Source organism: Heteronotia binoei, chromosome 5, assembly GCF_032191835.1.
Source record: "Heteronotia binoei isolate CCM8104 ecotype False Entrance Well chromosome 5, APGP_CSIRO_Hbin_v1, whole genome shotgun sequence".
NCBI classification, from domain to species: Eukaryota; Metazoa; Chordata; class Lepidosauria; order Squamata; family Gekkonidae; genus Heteronotia; species Heteronotia binoei.
This window is the reverse complement of record NC_083227.1, coordinates 111384839-111397981: the sequence shown is the minus strand read 5'-3', so window position 1 is coordinate 111397981 and position 13143 is coordinate 111384839. Positions and strand designations below refer to the sequence as shown.

The 13143-nt window shown below is 48.0% G+C and overlaps 1 protein-coding gene across 1 annotated transcript; it reads right to left on the bottom strand.

Annotated features, from left to right (window-relative positions):
- Window positions 1-11162: 11162 nt before the first annotated feature.
- On the bottom strand, window positions 11163-12630 carry LOC132571504 (actin-3-like). The gene has a single exon (XM_060238304.1). The coding sequence runs from the start codon at window positions 12566-12568 to the stop codon at window positions 11363-11365; it is 1206 nt and encodes a 401-aa protein (XP_060094287.1). The 5' UTR covers window positions 12569-12630; the 3' UTR covers window positions 11163-11362.
- Window positions 12631-13143: the final 513 nt, after the last annotated feature.

The window sequence follows — 13143 nt, the reverse complement described above, 5'->3', positions numbered from 1 at the left end:
TTTTGTCTACGCTGGAAAATAAAATAAAACAATGCATGAAGCAGCTGTAAGGACTAGATGAGCCTGGGAATGCATTCAGTGCTATTGCCTTCAGGCATAAATTATCTCTATTTCTTAGTGGACTGATCATGCTGAAATTTTAGACAAAATCCTGCCTTGATGGGACAAGTCATTGCCCCCCCAGTCGAAATAAGACACAGACACAAAATATTGGGTTTAAACCGGGCCGCTTTATTGAACTCAATTAACTTGAGAACTCGGCAGGGATAAGACCTAACCAGACAAGCCCCTGGGGTCACCCACGGACCCCGCCTTGTCCAAAGGGCGAGCAACCCTGCCCCCAGCACAAACCCGCCGTATTCGGGTTGTAACTGAGCGGCCAGGCCTCCAGCCATTCTCCACCTGGGCTAGCATCGATCCCCCATGGAAAGATCCGCCCCAGGTGAGGCTCCCCGTGATCTGCATTCCCCGCACTGAGCCGTTTAGCCCATCTGCGGTTCATACAGACCACACGCACCAAAGGTGCTAGGCCATAGGTGCTCCCCTGAAACACTGTGGCCAACCCATCCCCGGCCAGCGACCAACTACAATCCATACCTCAACCTATCACTATAAGGCAGTACAAGGTAGGCGAAAAACAACTCCACATGAGCCAATTATGCGGAGCTGAAAAAATTCCTACCTGGCCCCCAACAAGGCGACCGGTTGAAACCTGTACTGCCAAGGGAGGGTGGGTGGGCAGAGAGCCAAGACGACAGCCGCACTGAGTGGGGTGGGGCCAGGGCTTATATAGCCCTGGCGCCGCGCCCCGCTCAAGCCCCGGATGGGCAAGTGCTCTCGACGCCTGTTCCTCTTCTTCCGGACGGGCAAATGCGGCCCCCAGCCTAAACGCCGGCGAGCCGGCTTGGCTGGGAAGTGCCGAGCCTTCTACAAGTGGGACTACTTCAATGACATTCTCTTGGCCTGAGGCACTTCTTGCTTGGGATGATGATCAGGGTCAAGCCAAGATCTAATGTAGGAGGGAGCATTTGACAACTCTGGGTCAATAGTTCTTTCTAGAGCTAGCATTGGGATTGATGCTGGAGATGCTGGAGTACAGCAGCCAGGCAGAAGCAGAAGACCAGCCTCCAGATAGTTATTCCAGGTTGAGTCAGTGTAGAGGCTTTATTCTGCCTACCAGTCTCAGGGGCCAAAGTTGAACACCCTAATCCCTTCTGCACCTGAAAAAGGATTGCTAAAGGAGGCTTGAGCACACACAGTCTAGCAGATCAACAGACTTGGTTCCATCCTCAGTCTAGTTCAACCCACAGCTCAATCCCTTACATTCAACCGCAGACCAAAATCTCCACCAGAGCACTCTGGCTGAAAGTCTGGGTGCATTTCAGCCAGTGCTGAGAGGGGCTGCTCTTTACACAGGCAGCAACTATGATCAAAGTAACTGCCAAACACCTATGTCTGTAATTAACTGCTGGGTAAGCATGGGGGAATTAGCACTGCACTGTAGACTCAGCTTCTAATCAGGAGTTTAATCATACAGCTTGCAAACAGCAAGATACACAGTTATTAATCTTTGCACAGTGCAGTAACTTCAAGTATAATTCCCAATTAATCAGTGGGAGGCAGGCACAACTCAATATTTACAAGATGTCTACTAATTTTTAGAGTTAATGTGATTATAGAGAGGTATGCAGCTGATGGGGGTCAACTGAGCCTGGACTCTGTTCTTCAGGCCACCCAGAAGCCCCTGTGACTGTTACACTGGTGAGTCCTTTCACATTATAATGTAAACAGCAAGCAGTAACTACAATTCTATTTTGCCCAGCTGTTTCTTAGAGCTAATCTACATGCTAGACTTACTGTGTGGAAAGAATCTCAGCTCTGTTAATGCAGAACTACAAAGACTTTCTCCGAACATGCACAAAAAGTTGGAGGGTACTGAAGTCATACCTGCAGGAAACAGAAGCCCCTAAGTGGCTTTCTCCTGCTGCTGTTGATCTACAATGACCTCTCTCCTCTCCTCTCAGCTTCTCTAGCTGGTAGAAAGGGGAAAAAAAATTAGCTTTGATGAGATGATTGGCTCTTGTGGAGTTTTGATGCAGGAAGTGAACCAAAGATGTTATAGTGCCACAGAAAACATGAGTGAACAAGGAGATGTCCATTTGTACTTGCACTGCTCCCCCCTTCTCTCTTGTGTAGCAGTTTTCCTCTACTCCTTTCTCTGCCTCTTCTCCCATCCTTTCTGACTGGGAGGTGTGAGGCAATAGTCATCAGAGCAGGTCATCTCTTGAGTACCTCAAGGGCATGAGCACTCTAGTATGGAAATCATTACTTTTGTAGATATCTCCAGGCCAGGGAATTAGATTTTTGGGGAGTAGTTTTAACAGTAGTCATTCCCCCCCCCCCCCCTTTTATCACTACAAGCTGTTCTGACAGACTTCCTTTCTACTTTTTCCCTACCTGCCTTAAAGTATCCATTTTTTGGACTGCCATTTATTTTATTTCTGATGCTCATTGGAGTGTATGGATTTTGGATGTCTAGGATAGCTAGGACAGCTTACTTGTGGAGAACATGTTGGGAAGAAAGGGTGACTGTGTGCTCCCTGGTCTTGTTCAGGGATGCTTGAAAAGTTTTTACTTGCTGGTTGTAATCAGGAAGCTGATAATTTACTGAGCTGTTTTTGTGACACAATCAACATGATTATAGAGGCTTTCTCCCTAGGGTTGCCAGGTTTGTGCTGGAAAATACCTAGGGACTTTGGGGGAGAGGGTGGAGTTTGGGCAGGGGAGGGGCCTCAGCATGGTACAATGTCAGAGAGGCTACCCTTCAAAGCAGCCATTTCCTCCAGGGGAGCTGATCTCTGTCAGCTGGAAATCAGTTGTAAAAGCAAGAGATCTCCAGGCCCCACATAGAGGCTCGCAACCCTATTTCTCCCAGCTGCTTTCTCCTACCATCTGCTGCCACTGTCACCTCCAGTTTTGACAAGTCACATAAATAAGAAGAAAAAAACCTGAGACTTTTATGCAGAGATGTACTGCTTAGGTGTCTCTGTGTGATTTTGCCATCTGCTCATGAATCTAACTAATCCTATATATATATAAAATCCTAGTTGTATTGGGAATGACTCACCTATCCTCCCTTTGGCTGAGCCATGTGTCGCTGAAAGAGCAACCTTACCCTCCAGTCCCAGGACAGACGAGTATTGGGCTACTGGGGAAGCTGCTCTGCAATTGCTATTGCTAGGCAACCAAGCTTACTTCTGTCAGTAAAAGGAAGGGGAGGCCCTTTCCAGGACTATTTTGGCCTTTGAGGGAGAACTCACTGGGGCCAGTCCTGACTAGAGTTGCCAGCTCCAGGTTGATGGGAAATTCCTGGAGATTTTGTGGTGGAGTCTACAGAAGCCAAAGTTTGGAGAGGAAAGAGGTCTCAGTGGTCCCTCGGGGAGGGACAGTGGCTCAGTGGTAGAGCATATGCTTGGGAAGCAGAAGGTCCTAGGTTCAATCCCTGGCATCTCCAAAAAAGGGTCCAGGCAAATAGGTGTGAAAAACCACAGCTTGAGACCCTGGAGAGCCGCTGCCAGTCTGAGAAAACAATACTGACTTTGATGGACCAAGGGTCTGATTCAGTATAAGGCAGCTTCATATGTTCATATGTTCATGTTCAACTGAATATAATGCAATAGAGTTCACCCTCCAAAGCAGTTATTTTCTCCAGGGGAAGAGAGATCTGTTGTCTGGAGTTCAGTTGTGCTCCCAGGAGAACTTCAGCCTTCACTTGCAGGTTGGCTGCCCTATGCCTGGCAGCACCCTCTGGGCGACTTGATGCTACCTGACTGGCATGACTTAACTAGGCCTGGCTGCTTGCTCCTGTTCAGCAGCAACCCCCCATGACAGCCAGTGTGGCATAGCAGTTAGTGCTTCAGAGCAGGGTCTGCCAGACTCAGCTTCTTGCTATGGTAGCTGACTAGGTGATTTTGGACCAGTCACAGACTTTCAGTGTAACTTACCTCACAGGGTTGTTGTGCAGATCAAAAGGGGGAGAGGAGAATGATGTAATCTGCTTTGGTCCCCACTGTGGAGAAAGATTGTCCTTTTCCTAGGTAGAGGCTGCAAAGAGGGGGGAGGAGATGGTAAACTGAAGTCAGAGGGGCAGATAAAGGTAGGTTGATGGTTGGCTGGGAAGGAGATAGGATTGCCAATTCCAGGTTGTGAAATTCCTGGAGATTTGAGAGGTGGGGCCTAGAGAGAGTGAGGTTTGAGGAGGGGTACAATGCCATAGACTCTACCCTCCAAACCAGCCATTTCCTCCTGGTGAGCCATTGTCGCCAATCTCTAGGTGAGGGCTGGAGATCACTCAGAATTACAACCATTCCCCAGATGACAGATCACTTCTCCTGGAGAAAATTATGGACTCTGTGCTATTATACCCTGCTGAGGTCACTTCTTTCCTGCTTTGGTCCACATTGTGGGAAAAGACTTTCCTAGGGAAAGGCTGTAGGGAGAGGGGAGGAGATAGAAAGCTGAAGCCAGATCACATCCCCTACAGAAAATGGCCACCTTGAAGTTTAGTTTAGTTTATTTACGATTTATATCCCGCCCTTCCCACCGAAGTGGCTCAGGGTGGCTCACAGCACATAAAATCTAACATAAAGTATTAAATTTAAACATTTCACACAGTTAAAACATTAAAAAACATAACAGCAGTCTATTAAAACTACACTCAGTTTCCAATGCCGGTTAGTTATAAGCCAGCCGGAAGAGGGCTGTCTTACAGGCCCTGAGGAACTGGGCAAGGTCCCGCAGGGCCCTCACTCTTCCGGCAGCTGGTTCCACCAGGAAGGGGCCATTACAGAGAAAGCCCTGTCCCTGGTAGATTTCAGGCGGGCTTCCTTTGGCCCGGGGACAACGAGCAGATTTTGAGTTCCCGATCTCAGTACTCTCTGGGGAACATGTGGGGAGAGATGGTCCCTCAGGTAGGCAGGTCCTAGGCCATATAGGGCTTTAAAGGTAATGACCAGCACCTTGTACCAAACTCGCTATATTATTGGCAGCCAGTGCAGAACCCAGAGCCTCGGCCGAATGTGCTCCCATCTTGGGAGCTCCAATAACAACCGGGAGGCGGCATTCTGCACTAACTGCAACTTCCAGGTTTGGCACAAGGGCAGCCCCATGTAGAGGGCATTGCAGTAGTCCAACCTCGAGGTGACCGTTGCATGGATCACCGTTGTTAGATCATCACGCTCCAGGAAAGGGGCCAACTGCCTCGCCCGCCTAAGATGAAAGAATGCGGACTTGGCAGTGGCTGCTATCTGAGCCTCCATCATTAAGGAAGGCTCCAATAGTACCCCCAAGCTCTTGACCCTGTGCGTCGCTGTCAGCGGCACACCGTCAAAAGCTGGCAGGGGGATTTCCCCTCCCGGACCCCGACGACCCAAGCAAAGGACCTCTGTCTTTGCCGGATTTAGCTTCAGCCTGCTCAGCCTGAGCCACCCAGCCACAGCATGTAATGCCCAGTCCAAATTTTCTGGGGTGCAGGCCATCCGTCCATAAGCAGATAGAGCTGGGTGTCATCAGCATACTGGTGACAACCCAGTCCATACCTTCGGGCAATCTGGACAAGGGGGCGCATATAGATGTTAAATAACATCGGGGAGAGGACCGCCCCTTGAGGCATTCCACAGTCAAGCGTGTGTCTCCGGGACAGTTTACCCCCAATCGCGACCCTTTGTCCTCGACCCTCAAGGAAAGAGGAAAGCCATTGTAAGGCCAACCCCTGAATCCCCGCGTTGGCGAGGCGGCAGGTCAGTAACCGATGGTCGACCGTATCGAACGCTGCCGATAGGTCCAACAGCATCAGCACCACCGAGCCGCCCCAATCCAGATGCCGTTGAAGGTCATCTACCAGGGCAACCAACACTGTCTCCATCCCATGGCCTGGCGAAAGCCGGACTGAAGGGGATCAAGGACAGAAGCATCCTCCAGGAAGGTCTGTAACTGCATCGCCACTGCCCTCTCGATGAGTTTGCCCAAAAAGGGCAAATTTGAGACCGGCCGGTAATGTGCCAATTGGGCCAGGTCTAACGTTGTTTTTTTCAAGAGGGGACAGACCACCGCCTCTTTAAGCGCTGTTGGAAAATGCCCTTCCGTCAGGGATCTATTTATGATATCCCGTACAGAATATCTAAGCTCCCTCTGGCAAGATTTAATAAGCCAGGAGGGTCATGGGTCCAATTTGCAAGTTGTTGGGCATGCAGATAAGAGGATCCTGTCAACTTCCTCCAGGCTGAGAGCACTGAAACCATCCAGAACACGATCCGAAGACAGGCACGGAGCCTCGGTTTCGCTAACTGTCTCTAATATGGCAGGGAGGTCGCGGCGGAGCGACGCGATCTTGTCCGCAAAAAAATTTGCAAAAGCCTCATAGCCAATCTCCAATTCATTAGAATTTGGTCTGCCTTGTGGCAGCGTTGTAAAACTCCAAATTATATTGAATAGTTGTGCCGGGCGCGAAATTGCGGACGCAATCTTAGCCGCAAAGTATGTTTTCTTTGCGGTTTTGACTGCCATCTCATAGGACTTCATAATCTCTCTATAAGATGTTCGAGTCGCTTCGTCTCGAGTACGCCGCCATTGCCTCTCTAGTCGTCTGAGTCCCCGTTTTAGTTGTCGCAACTCTTGGTTATACCAAGGTGTCGACTTTAAGCGAGGGCGCAGAGGACGCCTAGGTGCGATCTCTTTGATGGCTCTGGAGAGCCTATCATTCCAAGACTCCACCAGATCATCCAAGGAATCGCCAGGGGGCCAGGGATCCCGCAGGGCCGTCAGGAACCGTTCTGGGTCCCTCAGACTCCGCGGGCAAGCTAAAATATGCTCTCCACCTAAACAAGCTTGGGGTGGCACATCCACTCGAGCCTTGAGGGCATAGTGATCTGACCATGGCACTGCTTTAGCAGTAATATCGTTCACTAAAACTCCCGCCGTGAAGACCAAGTCTAACATGTGCCTCACCTGATGAGTGGGCGTTGTAACAATTTGGGAAAGTCCCAGTGTCGCCATGGATGACACCAGGTCCATCGCCCAATTGGAGGCTGCGTCATCGGCATGAACATTGAAGTCACCCAAGACCAATAGCCTTGGGTACTCCAATGCCCAGCCCGCCACGGCCTCCGTCAGGGATGATAAGGCGCCAGCCGGTGCGTTAGGCGGACGGTACACCAGCCAGATCACCAACCCCTCCCCAACGTCCCACATCAGGCCGGCACATTCAATGCCCCTGATCTCCGGGGCCAGGAGAGCCCTAAAGGAGTAAGCCTCTCGTATGAATAGTGCCACTCCTCCCCCCCGCCCGCTAGTCCGGGACTGGTGAAAGACTGAGTATCCTGAGGGGGCCATTTGGGAGAGAGCTAATAGTGCACACTCTATGGTATACCATAACACAATCAGGCCAGGCCAAAAAAGACAGATCACACCACAAGCACATACTGATGCTGAAAGCTGCAAGGCTGAATGCAACAGGAAAAGGCAGCAACAACACATTGCAGATTAAAGGAATGCTGGGCTTCAGCATTTGCATGACTGTCATCATGCTGTAATGCCACAGCAAATTGAAGCTGAGTGCCCAAGGGCAGGGCACTTGTCCAGAGCCTCTTTCTAGAATTCATTGTATTTATTTTCACAATGGGCCTTATTCCTAATCTCATAATAATTTTTTATTTGCTTCTCAACAGATACTACTGATTGTGCAGGCAATGTATATGTACGTTCAGATAGTATATTCCACTGTGCAAGATCAGATTGGTGGCAAACTGTGAGTTATTCTGTGCTTGATGAATAGATCATTTGAATGACCCAGCCATGAACTCATGGGATAAATGCGTCTTTCTCAGTAAGTGAGAAGATTTGGCTCCTGCAAGCTAAGCAAGTGCTAATAAATGGCCATATGCTGCTACGGGCACCTATAGCATTGGAGAAAGTCCAGTAGCATTGGAGCGACGGGCACCAGTAGCATTGGAGAAAGTCCAGAGAAGGGCAACTAGAATGATTAAAGGGCTGGAGCACTTTCCCTATGAAGAAAGGTTGAAACGCTTGCGACTCTTTAGCTTGGAGAAACGTCGACTGCGGGGTGACATGATAGAGGTTTACAAGATAATGCATGGGATGGAGAAAGTAGAGAAAGAAGTACTTTTCTCCCTTTCTCACAATACAAGAACTTGTGGGCATTCGATGAAATTGCTGAGCAGAAAGGTTAAAACAGATAAAAGGAAGTACTTCTTCACCCAAAGGGTGATTAACATGTGGAATTCACTGCCACAGGAGATGGTGGCGGCCACAAGTATAGCCACCTTCAAGAGGGGTTTAGATAAAAATATGGAGCACAGGTCCATCAGTGGCTCTTAGCCACAGTGTATGTGTGTATATAAAATTTTTTTTGCCACTGTGTGACACAGAGTGTTGGACTTGATGGGCCGTTGGCCTGATCCAACATGGCTTCTCTTATGTTCCTATGTTCTTATAATTTAGCAGTGATTGTGCATAGGGTGTGCAGGTGCATTGTTGTTATGCAAGGTGTTTGAGATTAATTTCGACATAAAACTTTGAGGTGGTCTAATCAGGTGTTGGTCTTTTATGTTATAGCAGAACAGAACTGCTCTGGCCTGCAGTCCCTGCTCCACCCTGTCCTCTAAAGTTTTCACAACACCTGGAGAGGCTTTTCTCTCTTTTTGGTAACCCATCACCATCACCTGACCTTTGTAGGAATTGCCTGATGGGATGATCAGGAGTGCCAGCTCCCCTTCCAAGTTCTGAGGCCTTGCCTCTGTATTTCCTGCTACCCTGCATCTGGTCACCATGGGAACAGTTTACTGCCTTGTTTGCCCCTGGAGCAACAACCACTTGCCAACTGATTGCCTTCCCCATGACACTCAATTTAAAATAGTGTGTACACGACAGTGGAGGTCTATGCAGTACAGAGAACCACTACCAGCATCCAAAGTCATAAAGTATTTATTAAAGAGAAAATGTCCACAAGCATATGTTTAGCATAACATCAGATTGAGCAAGGGATTCAAAAGAAGAGGATAAAACACAATTCCTCTGTCTCTCTCTTTATACATGCCCTATTGGAGGTTAAAGTAGGATAGACTCTTTAACTTTAGGAAGTCACAGATCTCTACAGAGCTTCCATTTCCTCGAGGCTCTCTTCAGCTTTCTGGACCAACCACATGGTCAATGGCTGTCTCTCCACTTGAGAGTTCTGTCTGCTCCCCTGGACTCAGCACTCAAAGAAAGAGACCACCTCCTTCCTGCAAGGAATTTTTATCATCTCCCTTTCCCCTCCCACTGGCCTGGGAAGGGAAAGGGAGAGAAAGAACAACAACAACAAAAAACTTTTAAAACTCAGTGAGGGTTTTGCTCATTTCAAATCTCCATAGGGTGGGTGGGTGTTTCTTCACATATCTATAAAAGGGAATTCAATCAAGATAAGTTTGCTTCTTGTCCATACTGGAATTCTTAGTATCCCTAGCCTTTAAATGGACCATGGATTTAATTCTCATTCTAGGCAAACCCTATATAAGAGATGCAGTCCTATGCCTTTTTCAAGGCCATTAGATTTTGGAGAGTGTAACTCTGGTTAAGACTGTACTGTCAGTGTCCTGGGGGGTCTCTAGACACTCAGCATTACTTCAGAGTGAGGCAATTCCATGTGATCAGCCAGCTGATCAGCATCTTTCTGATGGAACTAAAGAGAGAGAGTGTGCTCAGACCCAGCTGGGTGGCAGCTTAGGCAATGAGTCATAACACAACACACGAGGATCAGTGTGCATTTAAATTTGCCATGGCAACAAATAGTCCACCAGCAGTAATTACATAGATTGTCATGGAGACAGGGCAAAAGAAACAGAATTAGTTCCCAGTTCTTTGGGGAGAGAGACAGAGACCATCCCCAAAAATCCTGGTATATTATCTCCAGGGACAAGAAGGGATTTTGCACCCCCAGCCTTGAAGAGATGTTCTCACGCAGATGTTTGATCTGCGGCTGCATCATCTCTCTTTCGGAGATAGACATAAATGCATATCAGCCTTGATGTTGCTCAGAAGTTACAAATATGAAGGAAAAGGAAAAATTTAGGCAAAACAGGGGATCCCATTACTGTCTTTGCTGCCCCCTCAATTGCACACAGCCATGAAGCAGGCCTGTAGCTATGGGGGGCCCTCTGGTGCCCCACCCCTGACTTCTTGCAACAGGCCCCCCCAAGTTAGTCCCACCTCTCTCCCCCCTCCTACTCAGCCAAGCAGGATGGGAGAGCTAGAGGCGGAGATTCTCCATGCTTCTTGCAGCCCACTGCTGCGAGAAGCAAGAAGACGTGACTTTCTAGCTCCACCTCTCTCTTCTCTCCTTCTCAGTGAGGGAAGAGCAGAAGGAAGACCTGAACAGCTGTTCCCACCCTTTAGGTCAGGGGGGATTTTTAAAAATGCCCCCAATCTAAAGTGCCCCAACCGAAAAAATCTTGCTATGCCCTTACATGAAGCTACATGGATGCAAGTCACTGACACAAGCCTTAACAACCTCTTTGTCACATTTGCTTATTCTAGGGAAATCTCACCATTTGCCACAAAGAAGCACAAATCTGGTGTATCTTTGCTTATGTGTTTTCCCCGTAGTAGCACTTTGGGTGGCCTTAGTATATGCATCATTAGCAATAGTTGTATTAATTAGTAGTGGTATTCATGAGCAAGAGCCCACATATAATCTACAGTGGCTACGTCTTCATTCCTGCATTACTTTATCCAAAGTCCCAACCCACAGCCTTGCTCCCAACACCTACAGAGTTTCTGTGCAGGGGCTGCCTTACACGTCAAGTTGTTCTCTCGAACAATGAACACTGGCTGCCTATCCAATGTGCAAGAGTGTGTGAGGGAAGAGAGAAAAGAGAAACCCTCTGAGAATAATAGTGAGGAGTCATGGATTCAGGAGAAGGATGTGTTGAGTTTCACCTTTTTTTGAAGGGGGGGATAGGGCAAAAGAGCAGGGAGCTACCTGTATGAGGAAAAACATGACTGGTGCGTGCTTGTGTGTGTGTTTGTGCATGTCTTTATATTTGTATATATGAAAAATATAACATCTTTCCCCTATAGTTAAAAGACTACAATTTTCTGTAATAACCACATTTTAATATCTATGACCCTGTTAAACATCTCTTACATATGAATGGGATTTGGCAAATTCCAGGTTACTCTCCAGTGTCAGTTCCATCTCTAGGAGATAGGATGAATTGAGCTGACTCAGAAGCCTGAGGTAGAGAAGATGACTCTGTGACACCACTCTCTCATCCACAAGCACCATCACCATGGCCTTCCTCCTAAATCAGAAGCAGTGCCGGTGGACAATGAAGGGCCCTTTCTCATTATAGGCCTGACGGTTGATCCACAAATTCTGGAAGGAGTTGAGTGAGGCTACAATGGAGCCACCCAGCCAGGCAGAAAAGATTCGGTGGGGGGAAGCCAGGATGCCCACTTTGCCTGTTGGCTCCATTTTTTGAAGTTCCTTTTTAATCCTCTCAGAGAAGCCACGGAGCATAGTGGTGCCACCGGCCAGCAGCACATTAGAAAGCAGATCTGCTTGTCTCTCTGGCTTACATTTCTGGATACTATTCATGGCTTGGACATGAAGCCCCACCTCTGGGAAGCCTAGCATGGTAGGACTGAAGAGGACTTCTGTACAGCGAAAGCGCTCATTGCCAATGGAAATGACTTGCCTGTCAGGAAGAGTGTAGTCCATGAGGTATTTCTTCTCATCTGCATTCAGTTCAGACTCATAATCCTCAGGGATATAACAACATTTCTCCTTGATCTGACACACCACATCCATTTCATCTTTTTGAAAAGGATTCCCACAATCTCCCATTAATTTGGCCAGATATTCTGTCAGGGCATTGCCTGCTATATCAAGTCGGTAGGTGGCATGAGGCAAGATGTATCCATCATGGACAGGAGCAGTGTAGGATGTCCCATAGCCAGAGCCAATCACCAGTCCACCTGTGCGTCCATAGGAATACACCGACAGAAGGGATTGGTGAGCAACAAACATGGCTGGCACTTCAAAGTTCTCAAACAGTAGCTCGGCCATTTTCTCCCGGTTAGTGGTTGGGGACATGGGAGCATCTGTGACCAGGACAGCCAGTTCTTCAGGGCACACACTGAGCTCTGTATAGAAGACATGATGCCACAGCATCTCTAGGGCATCCCAATCTGTCACCACACCATGAGTCATTACTACATGTGTACTCACCTCTGCTTTCTTCTGTGGAATACTCTTTCCAATGTAGTACAAAGGGCTGTCTGTGGTTTTGTACCTGGGCACCCCTACTACACTTGGCACAACAGATCTTGGCTTCTCATCCCCAGCAAGCCCACTCTTGGTGTATCCAGTGCCCGTGTCTATTACAACAGCAGCATAGTCCTTATACTTCTCTGATGATCCTGATCCTGAGGCTGAGGGATGGCTCTTTGAGGTAGGCCTGTGGCTTGCAGGAGAAGCACCAGGACTCTTTGGTTTCTTAGGGTAGCTCATTGCAAAATGGTCCTTTTGTGAGGCTAGCCTGCTTAGCTCTGACACTGTCACCAGACCTGGCACCAATGTGGTAGCCTCCAAGTGAAAGAGGGAATCTTTGTGCCAGCATAGAAGACGTTACCATGGCAATTGTCCATGACACAACCAGAATACAATGACATCATAACAATGGGAGGCAAGATGGAGGTCCTCAGGGAAGTTCTCATTCTATAGAAGATGCAGAAATGAAACTAAAATAAGTACATCCACTGACACTTTATCATGATACTTTCTTCTTCAAGAACCTGCATGAGTTCCATGGTATAAACACCCTTTCATCCTTCATAGGTTTATCTCCTCTTAACTCTATAGGCTGAGGGGCAGAGTAATGATAGTCTGTCTTCACAGGAAAGGAACATGAGACATAAAGAAGATAAGGAACTTGCCCAAGCTCACATAAGATTGCATGGCAGGATTTGCAACAGAACCCCATCATTTCCATCCCCTTTACTATGGGCTGATTCTATTAGGTCTTCTGTGTATTCTGAATTCTTTTAAAAATGTGAATTCTATACCATGTTGGTGGGGGGTGGGGG

Excerpts from the sequence above, each read along its gene's own strand:
- LOC132571504 (XM_060238304.1), bottom strand. The coding sequence starts at position 12,568 with ATGAGCTACCCTAAGAAACCAAAGAGTCCTGGTGCTTCTCCTGCAAGC.